The following is a 26,909-nucleotide window of genomic DNA, read 5'->3' as shown; positions in this document are numbered from 1 at the left end:
CTAGAAAACATAATATCTTTTTCACCTTGTCAAACAGTATTACTGTCCTCTGTACATCTTTTTACTGAATCAGCTGGTACTTTGATCACCTCTAAAGTTTATTGTAGAAACAGAATGCATTATCTTTAAATAATTCAGCTTTTACTATGGTTGATCAAGGGTTCTGTTCTTTGTAAATGATGTTGCAGTCATGAAACAGAGTGAAAATATAAAATAAATTATCCCAATAAAGCAGTAAAATTATGGTTACATAGAGTGATTAAAAATGAATCAGTAGAGAGATGAATGCATATTTCCTTTCATCATGGGTTTTAGCCTGAGTATTTACCTGGTGGTTTCAACCTCTCTCCTAAAAACATTCTTTACAAATTCCATAGTTTGTAATTGTAAGAATTTGAAAAATTACTAAAACAGCTAATAAAGAAGTTAGCAAATAGTAGGAATAGCTTACTAATACAGTAAATGTATCATTACTTGGAATCTTCACATTAAAATTGAATGGAATCTGGTTTATACTGACAACATTCATATGAGTTACTTATTTTTTTTTTTACTTTGAGACTATTCACACAGACAGTAGAAAGAAATTAATATCTTATTGATTGGAATTATTGATATAAACTATATAGCCCTTGACTGTGTTCGTGTTTAGAGTGGTTGACCAGTGTGATCTGTTGTCCCCTTAGAAATGAATCTGTAATAGACAAAGCAAAACCACCAAACTAGTTCAAAGTCCACTCTCTCAGTGACAGTGAGTTCCACATTAAGATATTTTAGTGCTTCGGTAGTGTCCACGCTTTAGCCTTTGTAGAACAGAAATTATACTGAAATATTTATTCACATAATAAAATTAAAACATGGAACATTGTTTTTCTTTCTGTAATGTACCTCAGCCCTGTCTCAGAGTAACTGTCTGCAGGTTAATAGTTATTCCATCAGCGTAACCTTTTTGTCCCTCTCTGCTAAAATATCTGGCAATCATGTTTCCAATAATGGCAGTGTTTTTCTATATCCCATTTGTCCTGACATCAACTTGTAAATACTGTTCTCCTAAGAAGCCGGATATTTATCCTACAGATACCATGTTTCCTGAAGAAGCTCCCTCCCTAGGAATAGGGGCTATACCTAGAACAAGTCTAGAATTATAAATCCTTGTGTTTCACAAACCTGAAGACATCCACCGTATCATTTGGGAGCTGGGGGGAAGGGTCTGCTGTTAGGTGCTGACACACAGTGTGCACTACAGGAGGCATTTGGGCTGGGTTCACAGCTGATTTGTAGGGCAGCCTAGCACTGGACTCCCAGGGGCCTCCATGGGCTTGGTTCCTTCCACAGGCAGGGATTGGCACGAAGAGCCACCAATACAGCAGAGCCAGAATGCTAGGCCCCCCCATGGAAGCTGTTGTTCAGTTTACCAAGAGCTGATGATGGCTCAAGAGCTGTAGGTTGGCTAACTGTGCTCTGTAATCACAGGGCAGTGGTGCCAATCTGTCTTGGGGAAAATACAGAATAGTGTACATCATATCCAAGCATAAATCTCTAGAATGATTAATGACACAGATAAAATTATCAAGAAAGAAAAAAAAACAAATTCAGAAACTGCTGTGCTTATTAGCTGAATTGTATTCTGTAATTGATTTCAGCCTACCTTTGCATCCTTCACAAGTAAGAGCATTGTAGTGGTACCCAGAGGCTTTGTCACCACACACCACACACAGCTCTTCTCCTTTCACTCTTCCCGTGGAGTGACCCAGTCTAGGCTTTTTGGCTGTAGGGATATCCATTATCTCTGTGTCCCTTGTGAAAAAGGTCTCTGAGGGTATTCTCCTGAGTTCGTACATCCCAGGGGAATACCATTCCTCGTGCTGCGGAGGGTAGAAACCTAGGTTGGAGTAGTAAGGTGGTGATGAAATCTGAGGCTGAACTTGAGGAAATGGCACACTGTTGTACTGTGTGTAAGGTGACACATCTGTCTCTTGCACTGAAGAACTCATTGACTCTGAAAGGACACCTGGAAAATAATGCAAAACCAGTTTCTATTACTACTATGAAACTGCAGTTATCAGAGAAGCTTCCACTTCCAGACACCCAGCTCAAAAACAAGGAATGATCATATAGATTTCATTATCTGAGCTCAGATTTCTTGTGTTCCTGGTCCTACACAAATACATTGCAAGATATTTTAAAAGTGATTGAGCCATTCTCAGCCACTCCTTTACTATTGGTGGAAATGTCTGGCACTTACATAAAAAAATTCTTGAAAGATGCTGTGCAGCTAATCGTATAAGTGTTCAGTTTACAAGAAAGAGCAATCCACACCACAGAGAAGCTAGCAACCCAGATTAGGTCTCACAGCATAATAAAAAAAAATTCAAACAAAAGCCAAATTCCTTTTGCATTAGTGAAAGTTAGATCAAGACTCAAACATCGTATTAATTTCTATTTAATGCTGAATGAATATGTCATGATAGGGAAAAACTACATTGGGGAAAGACCAGAGTGAGGCTTAATTAGAAGACTAAGAACATGAAATAAACCTTTTAGAAGAGCCTGAAAGGGGAAAGGGAGGTTACCATGAAGAATCAGAGAAGATATTTCTAATGTAAGCAGTTAAATGTAACCTTCTCACCATCCAGCCTCCACTGGTCACCCAGTCAGCCTCTGCAGCCTAGTCCCCAGCCCCTACAAGCCTGTGCCACTCAGTGCAGTTGTGCGGTTCTCATATGAAGCACCTCTGAGCCCACAACAAACCTGGCAGTGGTACAAGGAACGGTAATCCTTCCTGTCGGGTTCGACACAGTATCTGGAGGCTACCTTAACTTTGCCCATTAAATAGCAGATTTAAAAATTTGAACAACTGAAGTCGCATTTTTTTCTGTACCACAAGTAGAACAACATCTAGCAGTCCCTGGAGGGTGTAATTAAAATCAAGCCCACATCAATTAGCTGAAAAGAGTAATTAAAAAGTTATTTGCAAACTACTTCATATTTTCCATTGGAGAAAGCTACATCTTGCTGTTTCATGAAAACACTGACACAATTCCTTCATTAGTTCCAAGAAGAGAATTTGAGAAAAATAGTGTACATTTCCAGGGAGATGCAGAGTCCCACTTTTACTGGGATAAACAGCAATGTTTACAAGGAAATCATAAATTAATGTTCATTGGTGACCATTACTTAACAGTGCTTCAGAAGCATTCCAAAAACATTTTTGCTGACATGGAGTCGGTTCCCTGGCAAGTCTCATTCACTTCTGAGGAATCAGAAGCAGTGAAGAAATGCTAACAGTTAAGAAGAGGGAACATCTGTAACAACAACAAAGAATAAAAATCTGTAGTAGGTGGTTCTTTCTTCTCCTTTGTCGCACTTTAATTAGTCCCAGAAACTAACCTTTTCGTTTCACCTACTTTTTCACTTTCAAGGTCTTACACTCTTGCTCTGCAGCCTTCTGCCCTTCCTACTTTACCACAGTGCAGAAGTCATACAAGTGTTTTGGATTTATGTGATTGCTGTATTGTCCACAGCACATCTTTGCCAATAGCAAATGTTGAGGTCCCAGCTCAAGAATAAGCAGCAAAATGTACATCAGGAAAAATGTGACACAAAACGGTGCCATTTATTACTAATAACTAGGTTAATTATGGTTGCATTTTGTTGCTCCAGAAGAGGCCAGGGCCTTGAGTAGCAGAAGAATAACAGAAGGCACTCCACAGACCCAAGTTTATGCCCTTTCATAAACAGCGTAGACATACGGAGACCTGAGACAAAATTAAGGCATTTGGGGATTCTGTGGAAGAGCCTGGAGGTGAAGTTACAGCTTCATGCATCAAATACAAACTGTCGCTAATACCTGCCAGCTGCATCAGTGACAAATCACGTAAAGGGTGAGGACAGAATTATTTTATGCTGACCTTTATTAGGTGGTATAGGTTTAATGAGTGAGTGGTCTTTCTTTAACTAAATATACTGTTTGTTGAGACTGCTGCTCATTAAGACTGGTCAAGGTAGTTCAGGTACAAAACCGGGTGTTAGCAGTGATATACACAATCATTATACAAATCATTCAGTCTCCCTTTGGAAAGGAATCTCTTCACCATGGAGACCTAAGTTGTCATTTGCTATTTAGTAATTACTTAGTTTATTGAGTTTGCTAAAGGAAAGTGGGACAATCCCAAAATGAAGAGGAGACTGTTGATATTTAACTTTATGGCATCCACAGGAAGTTCCACAAAAGCTCTATACCAGCCTCTTGAACTGCTTGGGCCTCTGAAAGGGCAAGAAGAGAAAGCAAGCCGCCTTCCACAGCAAAAAGATAATCTCAGGGCTTGTTAAAAGACTCAGGACTGCTAAAGAGCTGCAGCACATAGATGATATTGGATGTTTATTTAAACCACTGTAGATCTATTTGGGTTACAGATTTGTTTAGAAAAGTCTTCACAATCATTAATTCTGCTCTGCTTCTGCAGGAAGAAAAAAAAAATAACTGAGTCTTTATGTATGAAGTTAAATATGACAAAAAAAACCCCAAACAACCCAGCCATACCTGTATCTCCTTCTTTTTTCTTCTCTGTCAGGCACATAATTAAACAATTCAGTTGAATTGAGCAATGGAAGGGAAAAGTGAGAACAGGCAGGGTCAAGAGAGACTGAGAGAACATGGTCTTGTTTTATGTAAAACAGGTTTACAGTTAAAACTCTGAGAAGTGCTTAGATACTACAGTTATGGAGACCAGACTGATTTTTAAAGATAATTAGGTTGCAACTATGTAGGTTTCTGCACTTTAGCTTAAAGGGGTTTTTTTTTTGTTTGGTTTTTTTTTGTTTTTTTTTTCAAGTATACCTGTTTGAAGGGCTTGGTGAGTATTTATATTTCATCCTTAGAAATCAGCCAACTTGGGCTGACTCAGTGAAACACCATTCTCTACCCAGAGCAGATCAAAAACAGTTGTCAAATATTTTTTTTTCCCCCACAAAATTGTCAAGTATTAAACTGTGCAAAAAATGGTCTGCTCCAAAGCGTTAGTGACCTAAAATAATTCCTGAAAATAATTGTTCAAAATTGTGGTGGCGTTCCATACAGATTATTTCATAATGAAACTGTTTTATTTTTTTCAGTTGAAATGTCCCTTTACTCTGAAATATTATCTTAAAAAACTGAAACAAAGATGAGGTTGAAATAGAAGCTAGATGCCTTGAAATTATTGGGACAAAGTATTTTTATGACCTGATCCAAAAAGCGTGATCTGAGCTGTGTTCCCCAACCCTCTGCATGCATGAGGCTTACAACAAAAGCTGAAGGGGTTCTGCTTTCAGACGCAGTTGGTGACATTGGGTGACATTTGAAAACCACACTGATTTTTTGGAATTCTGCTTTGCAAAGTACATGCGAGTCTAGAACAAATAGTTTCTTATCACAACGGAAACCTAATCTTATCTTGCCAAGCAGAATGTACATATGCTTTTATCCAGCTATATATTAGTAGGAGTCTGAGACCGGCTGGTCTCATGCCACTGTAAAGCATGAGCTAGCTCACTGAAATCCCTGGACTTGCAGTAGTATAAGCAATGGAAGTGAATTCAAGAATGAGCTCTCTGGAATAGAGCTATATTTTATGTTTGTGTGGTCTTAACTATTTTGAAACATTTATCTGTTTTTCCTCTTGCAAGCATATCTTTTACATTTTTAAATGAAGACTACTTAAGCACACACAAATGTGATGTTACTTATAGCTAAAGATCTTTTAGATTATGTTTTGCAAATGAATGTTTTTCAGTGAAAAACATTTTACAGAAATCTGGAAAGCTTACCAATATCAAAGTAAGTGAAACCTTCACATGGCTGTGGTCATCATTTTACAAATATTTTTCCACAATACCACTTGCAACTGAAACTCAGAGTTTTGCTTTTGTTCCTTTAAATTTTACACAGAACATTTTACATAAGACTTGAAAAAGTATTTAACATCAGCTTGACCACTTGCAGAAATGAAAGGGATTTTTCATTGTAGGAACTAAAGAAAGTATTTTCATTTTGCAGAATTATACTGAGGTTATGTGCAGATTGAAGGTGTTTTTATTCAGAATATTACAGAAATTACAGTGAGATCACATTTTAATGTAAAAGTTATTGCTCCACTAATATAAAGCTACTTGAAGAGAAAAAAATTCTAAGCAGGTTTAAACTAGGAAGCTCTGGCTCTCTGTGGGATATTCATGAAGGAACTTCATAAATAATATAATAATATAATAATAAGAAATAAGAACAAGATTCAGGATTAAGTAATTTGGAAATCATAGCATAACCATTAATGAAATCCTGGTTTAATTCCAAACAAATTATTTGCAGATCTTTAAATATCACTTGGTTTAAACAACCTTTGAGCATCCCACAATTTCAGGGAAGGAAACAAGATCAGGCGACAAACATGTCCAAACAAGAACGTGACAATGTCCTACCTTAGGCTGTCTTCGATCTGACCATTTCCTGAAGAAAAATACTCTCCTTAAGGTATACAGTCCTCCTTTCCCTCTCTTTTTCTTCCCCCTCGCCCCCCTTAAAGTCTACACATAAATAAACCTCAATTCTGCTTTGTCTGTATCCTGTTGACTTCTTTACGGTGAGAACTTTCTTTAAGACTAGCAAAGGAGTGACACAGGCCACAGGTTATATAGTTTACTGATTAACTTCATTACAGAGAAACTTGTTTGTAAATGCCTGAAACAATGGCAATGCCCATTCCCAGTGTGGATTTACCTGGATAAAATTTGGTTACCATTCAGGGGGATGCCTCCAAGTAGCCTAGCCATTGTGATTTTGTATCTATTATGGTTTATTTACAACAAAATTTTAATAATATTTAGTACTTTCAGGTGATTCTATGCAATAAATTAACCACTTTATTATCAAAAGAAACACGTTTTAGCTGACTGGATTAATGGATGCTTTTTAAGCACAGAAATGTTGTATTCTCAAAAAAAGGCCAAAGTGCTCAGGCCATAGTGGGCACATCTGTATGATAAGATAGAAGAGTGCCAGAGAGATGTCCTTGCCCCAAGGCTAAATGTCAAGGATCAATTCTTGTCTATGTAGCTTAGGAGTAACTCTAACTCTGCAGAGTGGGCAGGATGCATCTGCACTATGTAGTCGTCATTGCTGACTTTACTCTGCTGGGCCCACGCAGCCTCTCCGTGGCTCTCAGCTATTACTGTTTAGTATATGTCATTTCAGTTGAAAGCACCTGTAACATTGTGAGGGCTGTGTTGGATGCCACCACAGCGCTACGGGGACAGCATGAAGTCAGAAGATTGTGTGGCTTGCCTTGGTTTGATGGTAGCTAAGGTATGACAGTACAAACCCCCCTTAGGCTGTGTTAGTGGACAGTGCAGGGTAAAAGGAGCCAAACTGACTGCAGTCTTGTCCACGCTGCCTTTTTGGGAACAGTTCCCAGAGTAAGTCCCTGTCTTAAAGACACTTACTAAAGCAATCTGAAACAGAGCCCCAGAGCAAGCTAAGAGTTGAGTAGCATCAAAATGGACAGTCAAAGGTGCTGTGCCTCTTTCACTCTTCAGCCTCTTTCATTTAGCACTGTGGATGAGCACCCTAAGACCCGCATCAGCTGTGTGATCAGACGTATGTCTGAGAACCACATCTGGAAGTAAATAGGCTGAGAATCAAGACCCAGACTGCACAATTTCCCTTATTTCATGAAACAGTCTCCTTTCCAGGCTAAAACCCACAGCTGACTCACACATGCACACAAAGGAAGCATCACACAAATGCATTCTGGTTTTGCCTTGCTCTGTGGTGCAACCTTCACCCCCAGAGCCCCGTTCATCTGAATTACTCTTATTTAATTTTTTTTTTCTTAGATTGCCACTGTGTTTTGTTTGGCTCTCTTCATAATTGTTATATGTATACATGATTTTCTGTTTTAATTTGTGTTGGTTTGTTTCCTTTTGATTTGGGGGTCTGTAACAGGCCTAATTATCTTCTCTGTAGGGACAAAGCCAGATGTTGCATCATCTGCCAGGTGGTTCTGAAGACAAGCAGTTATTTAACATATCTTATGATCTTGACGCTGTTTAATCGGTTTGGACACTTGATCCTACTACCTTTTTTAAAAGAAAAAAAAAAAGCATAACCAGAACAAATACAAATTTATCAAAAAGAAGTCAGCCTTTTAAGCTCACCCTAGGCACTGTTGTATGCCTACAACAATTTTCAGTGGCATTTCATTGTTCTTACACTGTCAAATATTTAAGAGAAGTTTAAATGTATTGCTTTCTTTTCCCCTTTGTTAGGTTTCACTTTTTGTTTATTCTTCCTTTTCAATACAGCTTTTAAGAGTGCTCATTCAGCCCAAAATACTTCTTTCACAGATAGGGGCACGTACAGTGAGGGTGGCATTTCTTGTCTTGTTATATTTTCTTATGTTAGAAGAAAACACTGTCAGGCCATCAAAAAATACTTAAAATAGGTCTTTTTTTTTTTTTTTTTCCAAATTATACAGCTAATAGTGCTGACTTTTCTTTCCAGGTTCTTAGGAAAAAATCCATCTCTGATAGCTAAAGTTTCACGCAATATCTCGCATATTAATAACTCCTATATAAGGTGCTTTCACAGAAAATAGAATAGGGCTATTACTTTAAAGGCCTGCTACTTACTTATCATATAAATGACAGTTTGAGTGAAATGCTGTATAGATTTCAGATGCCATACAAATATGTGAGCTTATGCTCCACATTTAAACTGTGAAGGAGTCATTTTTGGTGTCTGAAAATTAGTTCATTCCCTTATAAAAATGGGAGAGTGATAAACACTGGAAGAAATAAGATAATTAAGATACGGGTATTTAACACATGTATTGGCCCCTGATATGAAGAACTTTCAAACACAATTGAAAGATGTTATCAAATACCTTTTTGCAACAGTCTTGCTCTCCCAGCTGAATTGCCTTATTGCCTTAGAGCAAGGCTTGTCATCTTCAGCACAGTGCTCTACTATTGGACCTCAGTGTCTTCTAGGTCATAGCTCGTTTCCAGCCAATTTGGAGAAAAGTGGAAGAGCTTAGATCAGTCTATGTCTATCATGGTGGAAGTGTCCACAGGAAAAATTCATGGCTCTGAAGTGAACTACAAAGCTCCCAAAGGTTTTAAAGGAGATCAGGATTTCAGTCCTAAACCATAGGGGTTCAAAAATGCAGATTGGTAGGTATGCCACTTTCTTTTAGTTCAGGATATGAAATTGGACCGATCTTCACATAGGTGGCCCTGTTCAATTAAATGTGGATTGTGAAATAAAAGCAGGGTTTGACTGAGGAAGAGAAATATCAGGACAGGTCCCATGGAGACCTGTGTACCTCTGATTTCTTGTTATCAAGATTTTCCCTCACTGGGAAAACCAGACTTACAAGGAAGAAAAAATTGATCTTGCATGCAGATGCTACAGAGGATGCATTTTACGTACCTGGTTTTGTCTACTTCTTCAAAAATACGTTTTCTGTAGAGATCTAAGATGTTTCTAAATCCCCTGAGTAGCAAAGTAGAAAAATAGAAGCAGTTTTCCAGGAAGACAAGGTGGAAGGGAAGGACCCTGACTTCTGCTATGCTAAAGATTGTTCCTGATTTGCATTTTGAGCTCCTTTTCCCAGGTACTCATAGCCACAGAAGTGAAAAACTACAGTTGAAACACGCTAACTCCAAAGACATAGAGAGATACTTTACCTTAGACGAATACTGTTAAGATAGCAATATAAAATTTCCAACTAGAAAAACGAAAAACCCCCCCCCCCCCTTTTTTTTTTCTTTTCTTTAAGCTCTTCTGAAACCTGCTGCAATGAGAAATCTTGAGGGTAAGTACACAGAAGTGCCCTGGGATTCCCATGGTGATGAGGCTCACAGCACAAGCAACTCACAATTGACAGCATTTCTTTGAGAGAGCTGGACCTGGTGCTAATGTTTGGAGATGCACTGAAATTTGTTTTTGCAGGCCTAAGAACACTCTCCCCATAGACTGATTGGAGCATAACGAAAGATAATATATTTCCAAGGTTTTTTTACAGAATGTGAGCATGCGTCTTTGAAAAAGGAAACAGTTTTGTATAAAGGCTGATGTTTGTAAGCCAGCAGTTTCTCACTTCTATTACATCAGAGCTGTAATGTGTGAGAAGTCCTGGGATAAATGTATATTCTCAGGGTCATTTAAAAGAAAAGCTTTCTTCCCATTTCCTTGGGTTCACCGGTCTCTACCTGCTAAAACTGAATGTCAAAAACATGCAAGTAGCTTACAACTACAAAACTGAGGCAAAACCATTTCCTACAAGCATCTTGAAGAGATGGAGTGATATTTTCACAATGAATAACTTTCTCTGTGCACTCAGTTGCATTATATTTCTGATTTTTTTTCCAGCTATAAAAGTGAAAGATACTAAATTTGCCAAGTATTCACTTCTGAGACTTCAGAGACATCTCACAAAACAGGACCAGTGGCCATACAAAACAGAAGTCAGCTTAAGTGAAAGACAACAGGAGTGCCAAGTCTCCTTCCTAAGGGGACCCCTGATTCAACCCCTTAATACATTATTTCTTTCTGCTACAGAAATGTCAATTTGAATTAAATCTCCATTGTGCTAAGCACTGAATACCTGTTATGGGAGATACAATCCCACTTCTGAAGATCTCACAATTTCCAAGTAAGGTTTCAGTGTGGAGGGAACGTATTTTACATTAACATGCTTCCTTGTATTTTGAAGCTACCTGATCATTATTCTTTACAAATAATGAAATAATTTGTGAAAAGGTAGACACCAGGGGGGAAATCTCCTTGACAAAAATCTGAAGTAGTTCAACTATGCAGAGATTTTCAAGGGATGACTGCATATAAAATTTGGCACCCTAGTTTTGAAAATCATCCTCCTCTTTGTATATTACGGCCTGAGATTGGAACTAACAAGTGGCAAGGAACTGTTTTAGCTATTTGCATATACTTTTTAAACAACTGCAAAAACCTTTCTTCCACCAAAACCCAACACATTTAGGGGAAAAAAAAAAAAACAACAAAAAAACCAATAACACAAAGTAATGCAATAGGTTTTTCTTATAATTAGTGACAGTGCTCTAGTTTAGCTCTATGGAGCCAGGACATTTGAAATGGTCTGATTTGAAGAGATGCTCCTGGCTTCTAAAGGCTGTGCAGCAGGAGTGGATCTGCATGTCAGAATACCTCCATGTCCAAACCACTGTTCTTGTTTCAGATAGATGAAACTGAAGTGTTTTCAATTTTTCCAGCACTCAAAAAGACAGAATTCTGGTCTTATTTGGACTGGAAACTTCTGAAGTGTTGCAGCTTTCTGTGGGGGTCTGTATTGTGTGTGAGACCCTGAATCTATCATGTTACTCAATGAAAGTCCCCGTCTGCTGCCAGAAGAACAGCTAAAAAATGTATTATTCTCTTTTTTTTTTTTTTTTCTTGAGCAGTACATATGACAGAAGACAGCTTACCCATGCTTACAAAGTATTGACCAAGAATTCTTCATCCATTAACAAACCCATGCTTAGCCTTGAAAAATTCAGTGGAACTGGAGCAAGGAGAATTTTCCGGCTTGCACTATAAATTTTCTTGTGCGTTGAAGTAAATAACGTAAGTTTTTAATGGTCTCAATATGGCAATGGTTTTAATTTAAGTGAAATTACTTTCATAAATTTGCATAATATGGCAATGCAAATACATTACAGTATAATTTTATTACAAAATAACCGAAAATATATCTTCTCAGCTTGATTTAAAAGGCTGACATGAAGATAACTTCCAGACTACATACAGAGGTCTGTCTTTGCTGAATGGTTTCAGGTATCAGAATAGTGTTATAAAAACAGCCTACAAGCTCTGCTATGAGCAGTGATGAGAGCAATAGTGTGCGGGATTACATTAACTCCACAGACCCATTATTTGTTATTCCTTCCATAGGTATTGACAATTCAAGAAGCTTGGCACATGTCAACCACACATCCTTGACTTGAGATTTCAGTGCATTTTCTTCTGGGTTTTTGAGTAAAGGACGTCTTTCTATTTTAACCTAATCTGGTGACTTACCAAACAAATGAGAACCTTCAGCAAGAGAAAATCCATCAGCAGTGGCTAGCTGGTGATGTCCTATTAAATTCATTTCAGATCCCATTTATTCTTCAGTTCAGGATGAATATGCTAATTAAGAAATAAGTTGAAAGAAGACCCTGAAAGATATAAACAAAAGGAATGTTTAAAAGAAGACAACTAATTTTTGTGCACCTAATGTAAGGCAGGATTCAGGAGGTTGTTTCAGTATTTACTGTAACAAACATTGGCTTGAAGTTACAATATCAGACTTTACTAATCAGAAGTTACTAATTCAGACTTTAAACAAAATGCTGCATCTAGTTTGTTTGATTTTTTTCCTTATTATGGTGTATTGTATTTGCCATCGTTCTGCTATACATTTAAAACTAATGGCAGGTTATGCTCAACATTATTCAAATATTCACAGACTGAAGCACCAGCCTGACCTGCTGAGGGCATGCTGCACAGCCCCCCTTCCAGGGAATACCAGTTACTGGCATTATTTTTGCATCACCCTTTCATCGTTTCATTGTTTCCACTTACTGAAAAAGTGTAAGCTTATGGCTAGGTCAGAAGAACCAAGCCAGGAAACCTAAGTTTAATTTCCAGTGACTGGCTCTTCATCCTGCCTTCAGTAATTACTGTCTGAACAAGATAAATGGCAGCAAAACCAGAAAGCAAAGCCTTGGTCTAATAGCCAGGCCAGCCCGCCAGCTCCCTTCGGGGTCTCAAGCAGCCATACAACACTCTTGCTTGAGGAGGTTGCGAGATGCTTGTGCCCACTCACTAGAGTACTTTCTTAGCGGGTCAGATGGAGCAGCTGTAATCTCCTGAGACTGACAGTGGCACTGTACCCAGGTCTTCTCCTTCCTGCTCTGATGGCTAGGCTATTAAATAGAGGCAAGAGTCCTGCCATTGCCTCCTACTCAAGCTGAGGCTATAGCTAGAGCAGCACCTCATCCAGAATAAAGATAGTAATGCAAGAGGCTCCCTTGCCCAGATCTGGCTTATGTGGGTGGGATAGGGCAACTCAAGATTGCATTTGAGGTAGAACCATCAGCAACAGGAGAACATACAGCTCCAATGAGGAGATGTCTTAAGGGTTTATGCAAACACCAAGAGGATTCTGCATAAAGTTGACAGAAATCCGTTTTGCTTTGGTTTATAGTCTTAATTCTTTATTCAGTTTTATTCCCACAGGACTGTCCCTGGGACTGTGTTTCCACTCACTGAAGACATTTGAGAGTTATAGCCCAGCCTGCTTCCCAGTGAGGGCTCAGCATGTTTCTTGAGCAGGAGTGAAGTCATCTGACAAACACGTGAATGCAGCAGGAGGCCCCAGTACTGAGCAGACTGGGAAGTAGCTTGTGAGAGCAGCAAGCACGCTGTGTAATTATATTCAGATTTGTCTGTAAAGATTCATTAATTTCCTTCTTAACATAAACAAAGGCCCTCTAATTAGGCAGATGCATTTTAAATGTCTGCCGACAGATAATTTAAACAGTTTACTCAGAAATGTCAAAAGCTAGTTGTATCACAGACCAGATAGAGTTCTTGTGGCAAATAACATGTAAACACACAGTCTCAAATCTAGCACAGAAGCACAGTTTTGCAACAACCAAAAACTCCACATGTCTTGGGATGGGGGCGGGCGACCAGCCCAGCCACCCCAGTAGGCGCACGTTTACTTCCAACCATTTTAGCGCCTCACCACCACATTTTCCAGGGAAGGTCTCCTTTGCACTCAATAGGTGAGGCTGCCCACATGGCTGCAAAGGTCTTACAATTCCTGACGGCCAGTTTTCTCATGAACTGTCCATGACAGACCCTTGGGAGGGGGTTCCTCTTACAGCCCGTCACAAGGGTTCTGCCATGGGAGAGACAGCAGCACAGTCAGGACCTTTGTAGTGGTCAGTAAGAGAAATGTCGAAACGAGGCATCTTCAGAGGGCTCCTGAATGTTTCTCTGGATTTTCTTGATGAAGACCAGAGGAGAGAGGCCATATCCACCCTCTCCTTATAGCCCTTCAGTAGCTTTTTTACAGCTCACAGGTGTGCAACCCTTGCAGTTCCTTGCAGGATTAGGTCTCCCTGTGGTCAGACTTGAAGATGATGTTCCATCACTACTACTACTTCTCATGTTTCCTCCACGGACCAAATATGAGGATCTAGCACTGCAACAACTAACGTGTTGGCATTGGGATTGTGAATTTCTGTATGTTAATGCAGAGCCTAGAACTCATCTTCTTAGGGAATTTTGGATATTGTATCAAAATATTTTAAAGACAGTCCCAAGAAGACATCTGTTCCAAAGTATTTTCATATATAGTCAGACTTTCAATGCATAGCTTCTTAGCTTGTAAGGTATATATCCTGCATCTGTCTAGTCTGTGCTGCAAATAGGGAGAAAGAAAGCAACCTGTAATTTTAAACCCTAATAGAGTGTTTGTGTTTTTCAGCCTCTTTGAACAGTATGTAAATATTTTTCATGTTCCTTTGAGGCCATTCCATTTAATACGTCATTAGATAACGTCACTCTTTAACCTCAAGATAGACTTCTTAGAATCTATGGTGCTATTAATACTGCTTTGTTTCTATTGAGAAACTTGAGAATATATTTGTCACAACCTGTTAGTACACTAGGACATTACAGGTTTTGTAAATCTATTCCTCCTGCCACATTAATTTTGATCTGGATGGATTCAGTTCGGGTCAAATGTTCATGATTATTTTACAGTTCCCACCTTTTTTTTTTTTTACTATTTCATTTTCTTTAATATATTCAGCTGATGTAGACCATTTACTGGATTTAATGGAAGAAATTAATCCTATCTTCTGGGGATTTCTGCAAGGCACAAGACATTGCACAGTGAGCACCATTAAAAAGGCTGGAAATATATTTCCATTACATGTAGATTTGCAACTGTAAATTTTCCTGAACACTAAACTCTTCATTAAATACTCACTGACATTTTGCTTTGATTTACCCCTGAATTCAGCCTGCTGTCTGCCATCTATCATATACTGGATTTATCCAATTATTTTCACCAGCATTTAAAAGCAGCAGCTACTATTTTCCAGCTTTCAGACCTACACCAGGTACACAATATAGAGCATTTAAGCACCACTTATTCCACACATTGCTCAGTTCTGGGAAATGCATCACAAGGCATCAGAGACTCCACTTTCAAAGAACCGGTACCACAACACACACCCCATCATTAGCCCCTTCTCAGCCTAATCATCCTCAGCCGTTGCTGCATTTAAGCAGCTGTGGTCCCAGCTGGCTGCAACTCCAGAGGCATTGATCTAGCCAGGGGGATGATCACACCCAGCAGATATACAGAGGCACACAACTGGCTAGCAACACAGCCAGGTGACAAAGGGTGCCATCTGCAGTGCCTAGACACAGACCTGCTTGGCAGAGATATTCCTTCCAAAAATAAAGGGTTTGGGTTGGGTTATTTTTTTGGTTGGTGACATTAAGCTATCTCATCTCAGCTTCTGGAATAAGTTCATCTGCATGAACTAGGATCAGTAAAGACTCTCTTAATTCTGATTTCTTTATCCACCACAACCACATGATATTGGAATGCTTCTTGATATTCACAGGCATCTTTAGTATGACTAAAAATTCATAGGTATTTCTACCTCATGCTTGCTTCCTTATGTAAAGCGTACCTTTTAGCTACTTCTACAAAAATTAATCTAGACCATCTTAGCCCACTTGACTGATACTCCATCCTGAGGTGGAGACAGGTAGAAGCTGAAATAAAGGCAATAGGTACACAGAAAATCAATATTGCTCTTCAAAATAAGAGCCCCGCAAGAGAAATTAAGGGGCATGAGATAAGTTACAATGCTTTTTTTTCCCAAATAATTACTTTAGTTAACTTGTTAATAACCCTGTTTACTCCATCATCTTTTGAAATTATTTTCATAGGGCAAGAATCTACGGCAAAGAAGAACAGAGATTAGTATGTATGAAGTAAAATATATGCCAATTTCCTTGACATTATTTTCATCAGTTGCATATTAGGAGCTCTGAATTACACAAAATTTTATTATATGTATCCTTTAGCATACTTCAGAATAGTTGATCAATGCATGTTTATGTATTCTATGTTTAACTGAGAAAATTGCCGTGTATATTATTATATATGTGGCTTGTTCTTTCACCATATGTACGTACATGCATGTTTATTCAGCTTTCTTAGGCATATATGTTCATGGTTGTATACAAGTATATATAGATACACATATGCCTGTGGGTGCCTGTTTCAGATTTATTGTTGATTCCTCATCAGTAGACTACCTCTGACCCTACTATGGTCAATAGCAAAGCTTCCCCGGCTTCTGTGTAAGCAAAGCCAAACCTTTTAACTAAATAATTAAACTTAAAATCACCTGGGCTCACTGGAAGACAAAAGCATTGTAGCCCCATACTTTCTAGTATGGTAGAGATACGTTTGATTACCAGGAAAGCTCCATGACAGTCTAATTGCATTTTACCTTCAGAAGAAGAATGATTTAATCTGTTTCAATTACTCAGTAAAGGAAGATGTATCAAAGCACTGGCAAAATTTTTCACAAATATTAGTGAGGTACATTTCCCTCCTTCTGTCCCGTAATACTGTCCTATTCTTTAAATATCTGTCTGCCAATTGCTCAAAGAGAAATTTCGGTAACATCATTAATCTATGGCCTGATCCAAACATTGTTAGCATCAATGGGAAGATTCCCGTTTAGTTCACAGGCTTTTGATCTGGCCTCATAGCCTTTTTGTAGAATATTTAATGCAGTGCCTTACTTATCTGAGTGGCTTTTTTATTTGCTTGCATTTTTGTTTTAAAGTGTATCAAAGAGACATGAAAGCATTAGGAAGATTCATGCTCCTTGTTTATAGCCTTTTGCTACCAGATCATTTTGGCATGCATGGCATTGCTGTCAGCTACACAGCAACCAAAGCAAAATATAAGCAACAATATGAGCAAGTTTGGGAACTAGAAGCAGAACTGGCGTTACAGTGTTTGATTGAAATTTACTGGTTAGGGTTTTTTTTAATATGTTGTTAGAAGTCAGACGACCCAAAAAATATAGGATATTCTTAAAGATATATATTTTCCCTTCAGAATAAGCTGTAAGTCATTCACAGGTAAAACTGAAAACTCTACCAAAAGTCTCAATGTAATTTCTGTAAGTAGGAAAGTAAATTCAAAGTGAGGCCAGGTTCTGGCTGTCCCTGGGGTGACTTGCTGAACACCATTTGTCTGTGTCTTCCTGTCTCACCCGATAAAACTGCAAACCCTCCTTTTTTACCCTGTTTTTGGGTTCCCATCTAGCCTAGTGGGATCCCAATCTAGTTTGGGATCTCTAGGGTCTCTGTAACACAAGCAATAAAATAAACAAATAATAAATACAAATAAACAAAGCAATAAAAATAACAAAAGCCAAATGTGTCCCACAATGATTACAGTTTTCTGAAGACAGATGGCTAGCAGGAGCACTCAGAAGAAATTGATATTTTCTTAAAAACTGGCAATGAATTCAAATAGTAGTCGCTTGAAATGTGAAACCCCCTCTTGCTTGTGCTAGTTACGTGAAATAAGTGCTAAAGTCCTGGACTTCAGAAGATGTACCTGGAATCTGCACACAAAACTGTCAAACAAAGAAATTACACAAAACAAATATAACCATTCCATTCTGGATTGTCCTCTGTTCTCCCATTAATCACATTTAAAACATTTCTGTTCCTAAAAGGATAAAAAATTAATGCACTACTACAATTTTAAAGCTCCTGCACATAATTAACTAGATAATGGTAATGCAGGAAAGACTCAGTATCAAAGTTATACTTTCTTTTCCAGTGAATGCAGACACAGAAACCAGCTTTCTAAAGACGGATTCCAGCACTGTCATTATTTTTCATGACCTTAACATTTTCCCTAAGGGGAATACCTGATGTTATGCCAGTTTTATAGATGAAATTACTTCTCCTTATATTATTCTTCAATCAAACACTAGTTTAAAAAAATCCTTTTTTTTTTTCCTGGTCAAGAATTCATTAACATCCACTAAATAATTCATGTGAGAAAATTGCTTTCATACTACACAACAGCAAGAGAGATTAGTTTAAGGAATTATTACTTACTGTCCTTTTCTGGAAGACTGCAGATGGCAGGATGTAAGACAGTTCTGTTCTCAGTTCGGTATCCTAACGATTCTCACACAGGAACATTTTTGTTTTGTTTTGGTTTTTTTTAGGTTTAGCAGAAGCCTGTAGTGATAACACAATGAATCAAAGCCTGGGCTCATTGGCTCAGTGCCCTAATGGACAAGGATTACTCATTAACAATTCTTTCTTTGCGAAACTCTCCAAAGACAGGCTGTATTAAACTGTTGTGAATCCCAGCTTGTCCATCAGCAGAGATTTGAGATGGGCTCTTGTCTGGGTGCAGAGGGGAAGTTAGCTCAAAAAGTGGGGTGAGAGTACCTCATTGCTGATTATAACACTCTTCATGCACATTTTTATGACACACTCAGCTTCCTTCTCTTTCCCACCCAAGGAGCCCAGATGTCATTCCAAGATATATACTAAATTTCTAAGTATTTCTGTTCTTTACACTTTTGAGGGGAACTGAGCATTACACTGAGGACTGAAGAAGCAGAATGGGCTACAAATTACAGCATCGTAGGGATTTGGGAACATTAAAGTTCAGTTCCTGGGTTCCTGGATCCACCACACTCTTTAACAAACTGAACCTTTTTGATTTGGGCTCATCCCATAAAGCTTTTGGCATGAAATTGAGGCCCTTAACTTTAAATGTAGTATACTCATGCACTGTTTGTGCAAAGGTAGCACAAAGCTAGCACTCCCAGGGGGTACTGTTTTCAGGGATTTATGCCTACAGTTCATTCCAGCAGTCACTGGCCATATAATAAGCACATTTAAGTCCAAGGTTTTCTCAGTCCTCATTTCTGATTCTCTGAAAGTCACCGCTACTGTAACTGATGAGATTTCTGTTTTACAAATTCATATTTAAAAAAATTGACAAGGTACTTTCAAATATGAGAATTCTTCCAAAACAACCCTACCCATAGGAGACAGGTGGCCTCCACAACTCTAAACATGCCAGCATTCCATCTGACACTTTCCAGTAAACGTCCATGCCAGTGATGCCTGTGAAACCCATGCCAAAAAAACTTCTTCATCTCTCTTCAGTCATTCCGAGGCCAGTGATGGGCTTAGTCCTTTATCAAGTGAAGAAGTGGAGACTGAGATAACAAGTCCAACATGTCATATTATGTCTCACAGAGCTTTCCGTCTCTCGGCTAGTTCTGAAGACCTTAAATCCCTTTTTCAGCTTTCAGCCTTCTTCAGTATTTGTCCTAGATAGTTGGTGGCACAGGGCAATTGCTATTTAGAAGTCTCTAGAGACCAACCTTCAATAAAGGTTCTTCCCCAAAAAGCATTTTCCTCTATGTGGATGCTGTTTGTCAGACAGTGAAGAGCTCACCACAAAGGAAGCAGAATTTAATAACCCTATTCACTAATGAATTTGTTGCATTTCCCTACAATAATGAAGAGGCAAGTGGCAAAGTGGTGTGCTTTGTCCACTAATCAATACTTTCAAGACATTGTTGGAAAAAGCAAAGAAAGAATACACATGACCAAAAGAGGAGATGTTGCCTGTAGCAACGACATGTGGCATTACTAGTTCAAGCCAGGTGTTCATATTTTATTGTGGCTGATGTGCAAATGAAAACTGAATAGAAAGGAATTAGAGCAAGTCAAATACATCTTCTCTAGTGTTACAAGAAACTACCTATACAGCATCAAGGCAGAGAAGAGGAAGTGAAGATTCAAATCCAGTTACCTATGAATATATCTTTTCTGAAATAGCATTGCATGCTATAATTTTTAAAATTTCAGAAAATTGACATCCTAATACTTCTCTAGGCAATACTAACATTACTTCTGTTACTGACAAATAGTACATGTTGTAAAATGCATCCATGCCATTATCAATGCAAATACATGCTCATCTAAAAAAATAGTGAGACATGTATATAACATTCAGAGCTAGAAATCTGTCTGCCTAGAAAATATTGCTTCATAAAATCCACACTCCATGAAAGAATGTGAGGTTTTGTCATAGCTCCTGTTTGCTCCTCCTCTTGCTACTCTGCCTTTTCTCCACTGAAATAATTGCCATCCCGTGCTTGCACTGACAAGTTAGCACCATGGCTCCAGGAAAAGGGAAAGGGAAGACAAATCCTGGCAACAAAGTGGTTTGTCGTCTAAAGTGTGGAAGGGAAAATCTAGCACAGAGGGAGATGGGAAGAAAGGAAGAAATAACAGGTCGGACATTCATCTTCAACATTTCCTTCTCTTCACACCCCTATGAATGCATCATCACACATTTAAAAAATACAAAAAAAAAAAAAAAATAAAAGCCCAAACCACAAGTGACCAGTAACTTCTCCTTTTTGCAGAGATAATCTTGTCAACAGCTGTACCACCTTCTGCCTACTCACAGCCGGTTGCTTGGAGCTCCAGCGGCATTGTGCAGATGTCAGCCATTCACAAGTAGGGAGAGACCTTGCGTCTGTGTTTGTTCGATAGGCCAAGGGACATGGGTCTTGACTGAGATCTGCTTGTGCTCAAGAACCTTTTTCCCCATGCTGCCAGCTCCCAGCATGAATGGTACTGCAGGCACATGAGGGATCATCTAAATCAAACTGTGCCTCAGCAGAAGCCAACAGTTAGAGCTTTGAAAGTTCCCAACTTGATTATAAACAGTTGCCACTAAACGGCAGAGTCACCTGCACTTCTTTTTTCATCCCTGCAGGACCCCTCATTTGTTATTGCTACACAGAGGACACACATCATCTACACCACTTCAGGTCATGGTCTGTCTCCTCAGACTGGTAATTTCTTACTCTTAGGCACTCTCAGAAATATTACTATTCACCACCTTAATGAGTATAGAAAGCATTTGATTTCTTGAAGGATGGCCAAAATTTCTTAATAGATGAAGCTGCTTCTGTACAGGCTGAAAAAATAGGAAGGGAATGGGGTGAAAAGTTTCAGTGAGATAACTCTAGGAGCTGTTCATTTTTTTTTTCTGCCTACATTTCAGAAGTGGAGGAGTAACTCCACTTTTAAGATTAGTTTGACTTGTTGTGTAAGTCTTTAATTAATGAAAGCCTCTTCATTATACATCATTCTTTGATCATTCAGTGTCTGAACAGGGCAAAATTTGTTCAACGATCCTATGTTTTGCCCTGATGTAATCCAATATTCTGTCTTTATCACTCACATATTTGAAGTGGAGTGTCATGAAAGAGTAAAATGACCATGGAACAATCTGTCCTAAGGGGGGAATTCCTCCCTGATGGCAGGTAGTTAATAGTTAACCAACATGCTCTAGCAAAAGCATATATGTCATTAACAAGGTACCATCTTAGAGCTGTCTGGGTGCAAGAGGAAAGCTGAGGGTATGTGGAATCTGCTACAGTATCAGATGCTAAAGTTCAGTATGGAGAACTTGTTCTACCTCCCTCTAGCTGACTTCAACAGAAATTAAAAATGTATTTTTCTATAAATAAGTTCTGGTTATTTCACATTAGATTCTCTCTCATTTTAAATTGTAAGTAAGGCACTGATATTACATGCTCTTCCCCACACCACCCAACCTCCTGCTAGGGGTTACAAGTTTAAAAGTTCCTAGAGAAATCACAGCTTTAAGTTAAATATGTTAGTACAGTTTTAGTTGATAAGAAGTTATCCTACAGTCCTCAGAGTAAACATATACTTTATTCTTTCAATTTTTTCCTCTTGACATTTTGATGTTATACAGTACGACAGTGATTGAGTTCAATAAGGGTTAGACTTCATTTGTGTAAATATTTGGAGAGATAAAAAAATTATGAAATGTTGATCTATTCCAGTAAATTAATGCACTGTCCTTTCATTAATAAGTAGTTCTTTTAAACTGAATGTCAAAGGTGATGAGCGAAGTATTATTAATAGATAAAGATTGGGATATTTTTAGATGGGCTTTTGAATTGCTAAAATATTCACTATGAAAGCAATCATTCTGCAAACTTTTAAACCTCTACTTGTTTTTAATACTGCATCTAGTGTCAAGGAAAAAGAAAGACGTCTAAAAGAACTAGTTCAACCACCAGCAAGAAACTGTTTATTTCAGGATGGATGAGGAAATGAAGTCTAGGCATCACATGAATGGACAGTGTAAGCCATTGGAGGTGCAGGAGAAGCCTCTGCTGATGCTATTTGGCAAGCCAGAGTCACTGTTAGACTTTTAAGCCCTCAGTGCTCTGAAGCATTGCAGACAAATGACTGCTCTCATTGCTTGTTAAGAGAGTGGGCTGAAGAGCAGGCACGGGACGCCAGACAAGTACCCAGAGCAAAGCCCGGGGGAACTGCCCCATCCTGCCCCAAGAAGTCTGTGGCCACCCAGGGCAGAAGGGAACATCACACAGTCAGCAGCTGATGCAAAGCTCATTATACCTGCCTATGTATCCAGAGGAAGGGGGAACAACACATTTGGCTATGAGGAATTGTGCAGGATTCAGGCTGAAAGAAACTGTATTCCTTCTGCAAGGAAGACACTTATACATCATGGAGGAGCAGGGCTACTCCATGAAGAGGATGAGCTAGGAATTGAGGATAGCCCCACAGCACCTGACTGGGGCCAGGGTGCTGGTAATAATAGGCCCAGAAGAGGCAAGGTGGTCAGTCAGGACCACGGGCAGTCCAAGGACCAGTCAAGAACAGCAGGAAGAGACAAGGGCAGATGCAGAACTGGAGACACACTACCTGTAGCATCAGCCTGAAGTCCACCCAGGAGACAGAGTAGAGGCAGGACTGGAGAGAAGTGCAGGCTACAGCTAACACACGCAGCTCACCTAGGAAAAATCCACCAGTGAGCCAGGACAAAAGGAGACAACATCAGGCAGACCTACAGCTTATCCCAAGCCAGAACTAGAAGTTCAGGCTTGAGCTTGAATAGCACAGTGACCGCATGGGCAGGGTGTGGGTGAGGCCCCAGGTGAGGCTGCTCAGGTCTGTTAAAACCTGTTAATGTCCTCAAGACCCTGATGTAAAGCACCTCTCAAAGCTTTTGTTGCCTCTTCCTTGTTCCCTACCAGAATTTGGACAAGCAGTGAATACAGTTATGGTCACCTGTAGCAGGCAAGAAGAACAGCAGCAGGATTAGACATCTAACGTCCAACTTGCACTGTAAAGACTGAGATATTAAAAAGTCAATGTCACAAGTTCAGCTGAAGAGAACTCATGACTCTACCCAGATAACAAAAAATTAGAGGGACTGGAAATTAAGTAATGTTGACTCCTGGACATAGCTGAGATATTGCCAATCTCAGGAAGGTGAGAAACATATAGCATATTATCTTTTATTAATTCCAACAATGGCATGCGGCAGCTATGACTGTGTTGGTGGAGCTGTTCCCACCTTGTTGTGGAAGATGTTGGGGAGGTAACTGCTGAGCCTGGTGCACAGCTCCAAGGCACATTACAGCAAAGAGCTCTGGAATGGCCACAGCTGCCCTGGGAAAATGGTCTTCCGAGGCATGGAGGTGCAAACAAAGCACAAGGTACTTACTGCCATAATTAGCAGTAACAAGCAAGTGAGCAGGCAATGCCCATATAGTGGAGAGTAAGAAACACAGAGGTAAAATAGAGGAGAGTCAGGGAGACCACAGATAACAGGGTAGAGGATTCTTATTTCATGGAGTAGAGCCCAGGTCAGTCAGATCATCCTCTTGGTTTCCATCTAGAAAGCAGTTGGTACTGAGGAGAGAAAGGGATTTGAAGGCCAAGGAAAAGTGTGGTGGTTGAAGAGAAAGTTGAGGGTATGTTAAACAATAGATCTTGGGAGAATAAAAGGATTTAGTTTATTTTCCTTTCTTTCCTAATCTTCAGTTTACATCGTTGCATTCTGGAAACAAATTACTTCCCTTTTTCGAAGACATAAATTAAATGCAGTATAAAATTTATTAAATTTAAACAACACAAATCAGGAAATGGAGAGGTTACTTATCTCACAGCAGTATTAACTTGGGTTTACTCTGAAAAAAAAAAAAAAAAAAGTTTATTTACCAAAAACCTAATCTGAATACCCTTTTTGTCCAAAATTAGGTCATATCCCAAAATACAAATCATTTGCATTGGCAGATCCTTCACTTATCTCAAATCTGACTTGGCAGATACATTTCACATTCCCATGTCATCCCACAACAGAAACATATAACTAAAGCAGGTTATCTAGAGAATAGTGGTGGAGTAGATTACATGCATGGAAAATTTGTTTAGTTCTGTTTCTTGTCTTCGGTGACCCCTCCTGACAAACCTTCACAAGGAAAGGAGTCTTACAAATTCATGAATTTTACGCTTTAACTGTTACTCTAATTAGGTGCACAGCATGAGACAATGTATGTGAAAAAGGACAAAGTTCAAAGTTCAAAGAACAAAGTTCATCCTCGGCAGCATAAGCCTTTGTTCCTCCCTCTGCACTAGGTCCTCACAAATATGGAGCCATATTAGAGGTTTGCATCCTTTCCCTCAGGGTCTCCTGAAAATTGCATCAAGCTAGTGAGGGACTGTAGCTATAACTCTCTGAATTTACAAGCCTTCCCCCAAAATGGATATTTCCCATGAGCAAAGGAGTTGCCCACCCAGAGGATGCGCCATGCTCATACAGGACACAGCCCTTTATCAGCTGCTAACCCATGGAGGAGTAAGTCATCAAGAGCCTGTGGGATCAGTCCCTGTGTTTCACCAGCTGATTTTAGCCATATTTGCATTTCTTGGACACAGCAACTGATTACCATAAAGGCAAATGGGGAAAGGAAGGTGTTACTGTTACAGAAATACCAGCTAGGAAATTCTTCAGAGCAAGGTCTGGACCAAGCAGCCAGCCCTGGTGTTAACTCTTTTTTTCTGGCAGGAACTAGCAGAGAAGTGTGCTCCAGCAGGAACCAGGAGCCTTGCTACCAACCTCTTTGATGTACAGAACTACTCAACAAAGACATCACCAGCCCACGCAAACCAGCCGCCATGTAGCGTGGAGAATGAAGTTTGAGTTTCCGATCTCTTAAATTTCAGTGAAAAATTAAAACAAGACAGCACCAATGACTGATAGCTAGCGAGCTGCTGCTTATCCTGAGGACTACAGCTGAGTCTGAGTTGCAGCAAACTTACACATGAAATTTTTTTTGGCTGAAGCACACGTGTGTGCCTATGTGTAAATGTTGCTATTTCTACTCAAAGGAAACAGAATCTGTACATGTGATTAGCCAAGAAATTAATGTCCCTGACAACTGAGGGGCAAAATAATGTCCTATTCTTTTTCTAACAGTCTTTCCCCTGTGATACCTGCTGATGATAAACACAGCAGTAGAAGCTGATGGGAGCATCAAAGGTGCTAAAAACTAGAGTAACAGTATGATTATTAGATACAGCTGGTGGTGTTCCGATGTTATTAAACAGATGACTTCCAACATGTAATGCATGCTGCCAGAAAGTCAACCTCATGTAAATACAGCAAAAGGGATTCCCTCCTGTATTCATGGAAATTACCCAGATACTAGCAGATGATTCTGTATTTCAGATTGTGTCTCACTAACGTGCAACAAATAAACATACATCCTGCCTAATAAAAGATTGATAGAGAAAAAAATGAATGTAGCAACATCACTTTTTAAAAACAGAAAATATTTTTTTTCTCCTGGATATGTGATATCAACCTGGAAATGTATGTAAACCCTGGAACTGCATTCTTTTTTCTCCACATACAGTTTGTTCCAAAGGAATCCAATTCATACCTCAAGGAAGCGTGTACTTTCTTGGACTAAACTCTTACCACTTTCAGTTTAGTCCAAGAAAGATAACTCAAAACTAGAAAATGTGAGGGAACTGCTATTTTCCCAGTGACAGAGCTGCTATTCAAGCCGGTGATGAACTGTAACCTTGAACTATGCAAGACTTCAATGTCACTGCTATAGCATGATACCCTCTATTTATAAAAAAATGTTTGCTCCAAAGAAACATCAATTCTTAGGCCTTTTAGGAAAATTTGACAAAGCAAACCCAGTTCTGTCATAAAGTTGATATAAAAATGAAATTTGCCAAACATACGCCTCTCCTGTGACATTCAAGATTATACAAAAATAATTTGCCTGAGAAAGAGAATAATTAATAAATGTCAGACTGTAAATAAGTATTAGAGCAGAAAAATCTTAGTGCTTCAGCTTAGTTATAACTCAGAGAACTGTATTTTTTACTTCATACTTTCTGAATCTCTTAAAACCAGCACAGTTGATACTTATTTTATCAGTTTAATCATTGACTTGTTGCTTAACCTGTCTTGTTACTCAGGTCTTTAAAAGTCAACAGATAATCATATGAAATAAATAAAACCTTTGTCACTCATTCGTACATCTAGTTTTACGTAACTCTCCTAAATATGAGTTGCAACACAAACCTTTGAACGGCATGCCAGTAAAATGGACTGTATTACAAAGAAGCTGATAAAGTCTTGTTTGGAATATTGTCAATTTATTCCAGGAATTTAACTGCAATTAACCAGATACTTAGGCTTCTTGAATGTAATAAATCTCAGTTTTGTAAATATACTGCTCCTCATTTCTTCAAGTGGAAAAGCTTGATCTATAACAGCCCAGATACAGTCCTTCTCGTTTTTGAGATTGCCAGTAAAAGCAGATAGAGACATCATGATTTCTGTAATAGGAATGTCAGACAGCAGGTG

The 26,909-nt window shown here is 38.9% G+C and overlaps 1 protein-coding gene across 1 annotated transcript in view; it reads right to left on the bottom strand.

Moving 5' to 3' along the window:
• Positions 1-18,326, bottom strand: part of NR1H4 (nuclear receptor subfamily 1, group H, member 4) — a gene marked incomplete at its 3' end in the record, with an annotated part of 29,871 nt that extends 11,545 nt beyond the window's left edge. Inside the window, exons 1-3 of the mRNA XM_010083746.1 lie at positions 18,245-18,326; positions 12,092-12,231; positions 1,649-2,011 (exon numbers count right to left, since the gene is read on the bottom strand). Of these exons, the coding sequence (XP_010082048.1) occupies positions 1,649-2,011; positions 12,092-12,176 (448 nt within the window). The remainder of the gene's footprint in view (positions 1-1,648; positions 2,012-12,091; positions 12,232-18,244) is intronic.
• Positions 18,327-26,909: the final 8,583 nt, after the last annotated feature.

Source organism: Pterocles gutturalis, unplaced genomic scaffold (assembly GCF_000699245.1).
Source record: "Pterocles gutturalis isolate BGI_N339 unplaced genomic scaffold, ASM69924v1 scaffold6640, whole genome shotgun sequence".
Lineage (NCBI taxonomy): Eukaryota > Metazoa > Chordata > Aves > Pterocliformes > Pteroclidae > Pterocles > Pterocles gutturalis.
The sequence above is the reverse complement of the archived record's forward strand: the minus strand, read 5'-3'. Positions and strand labels throughout refer to the sequence as shown.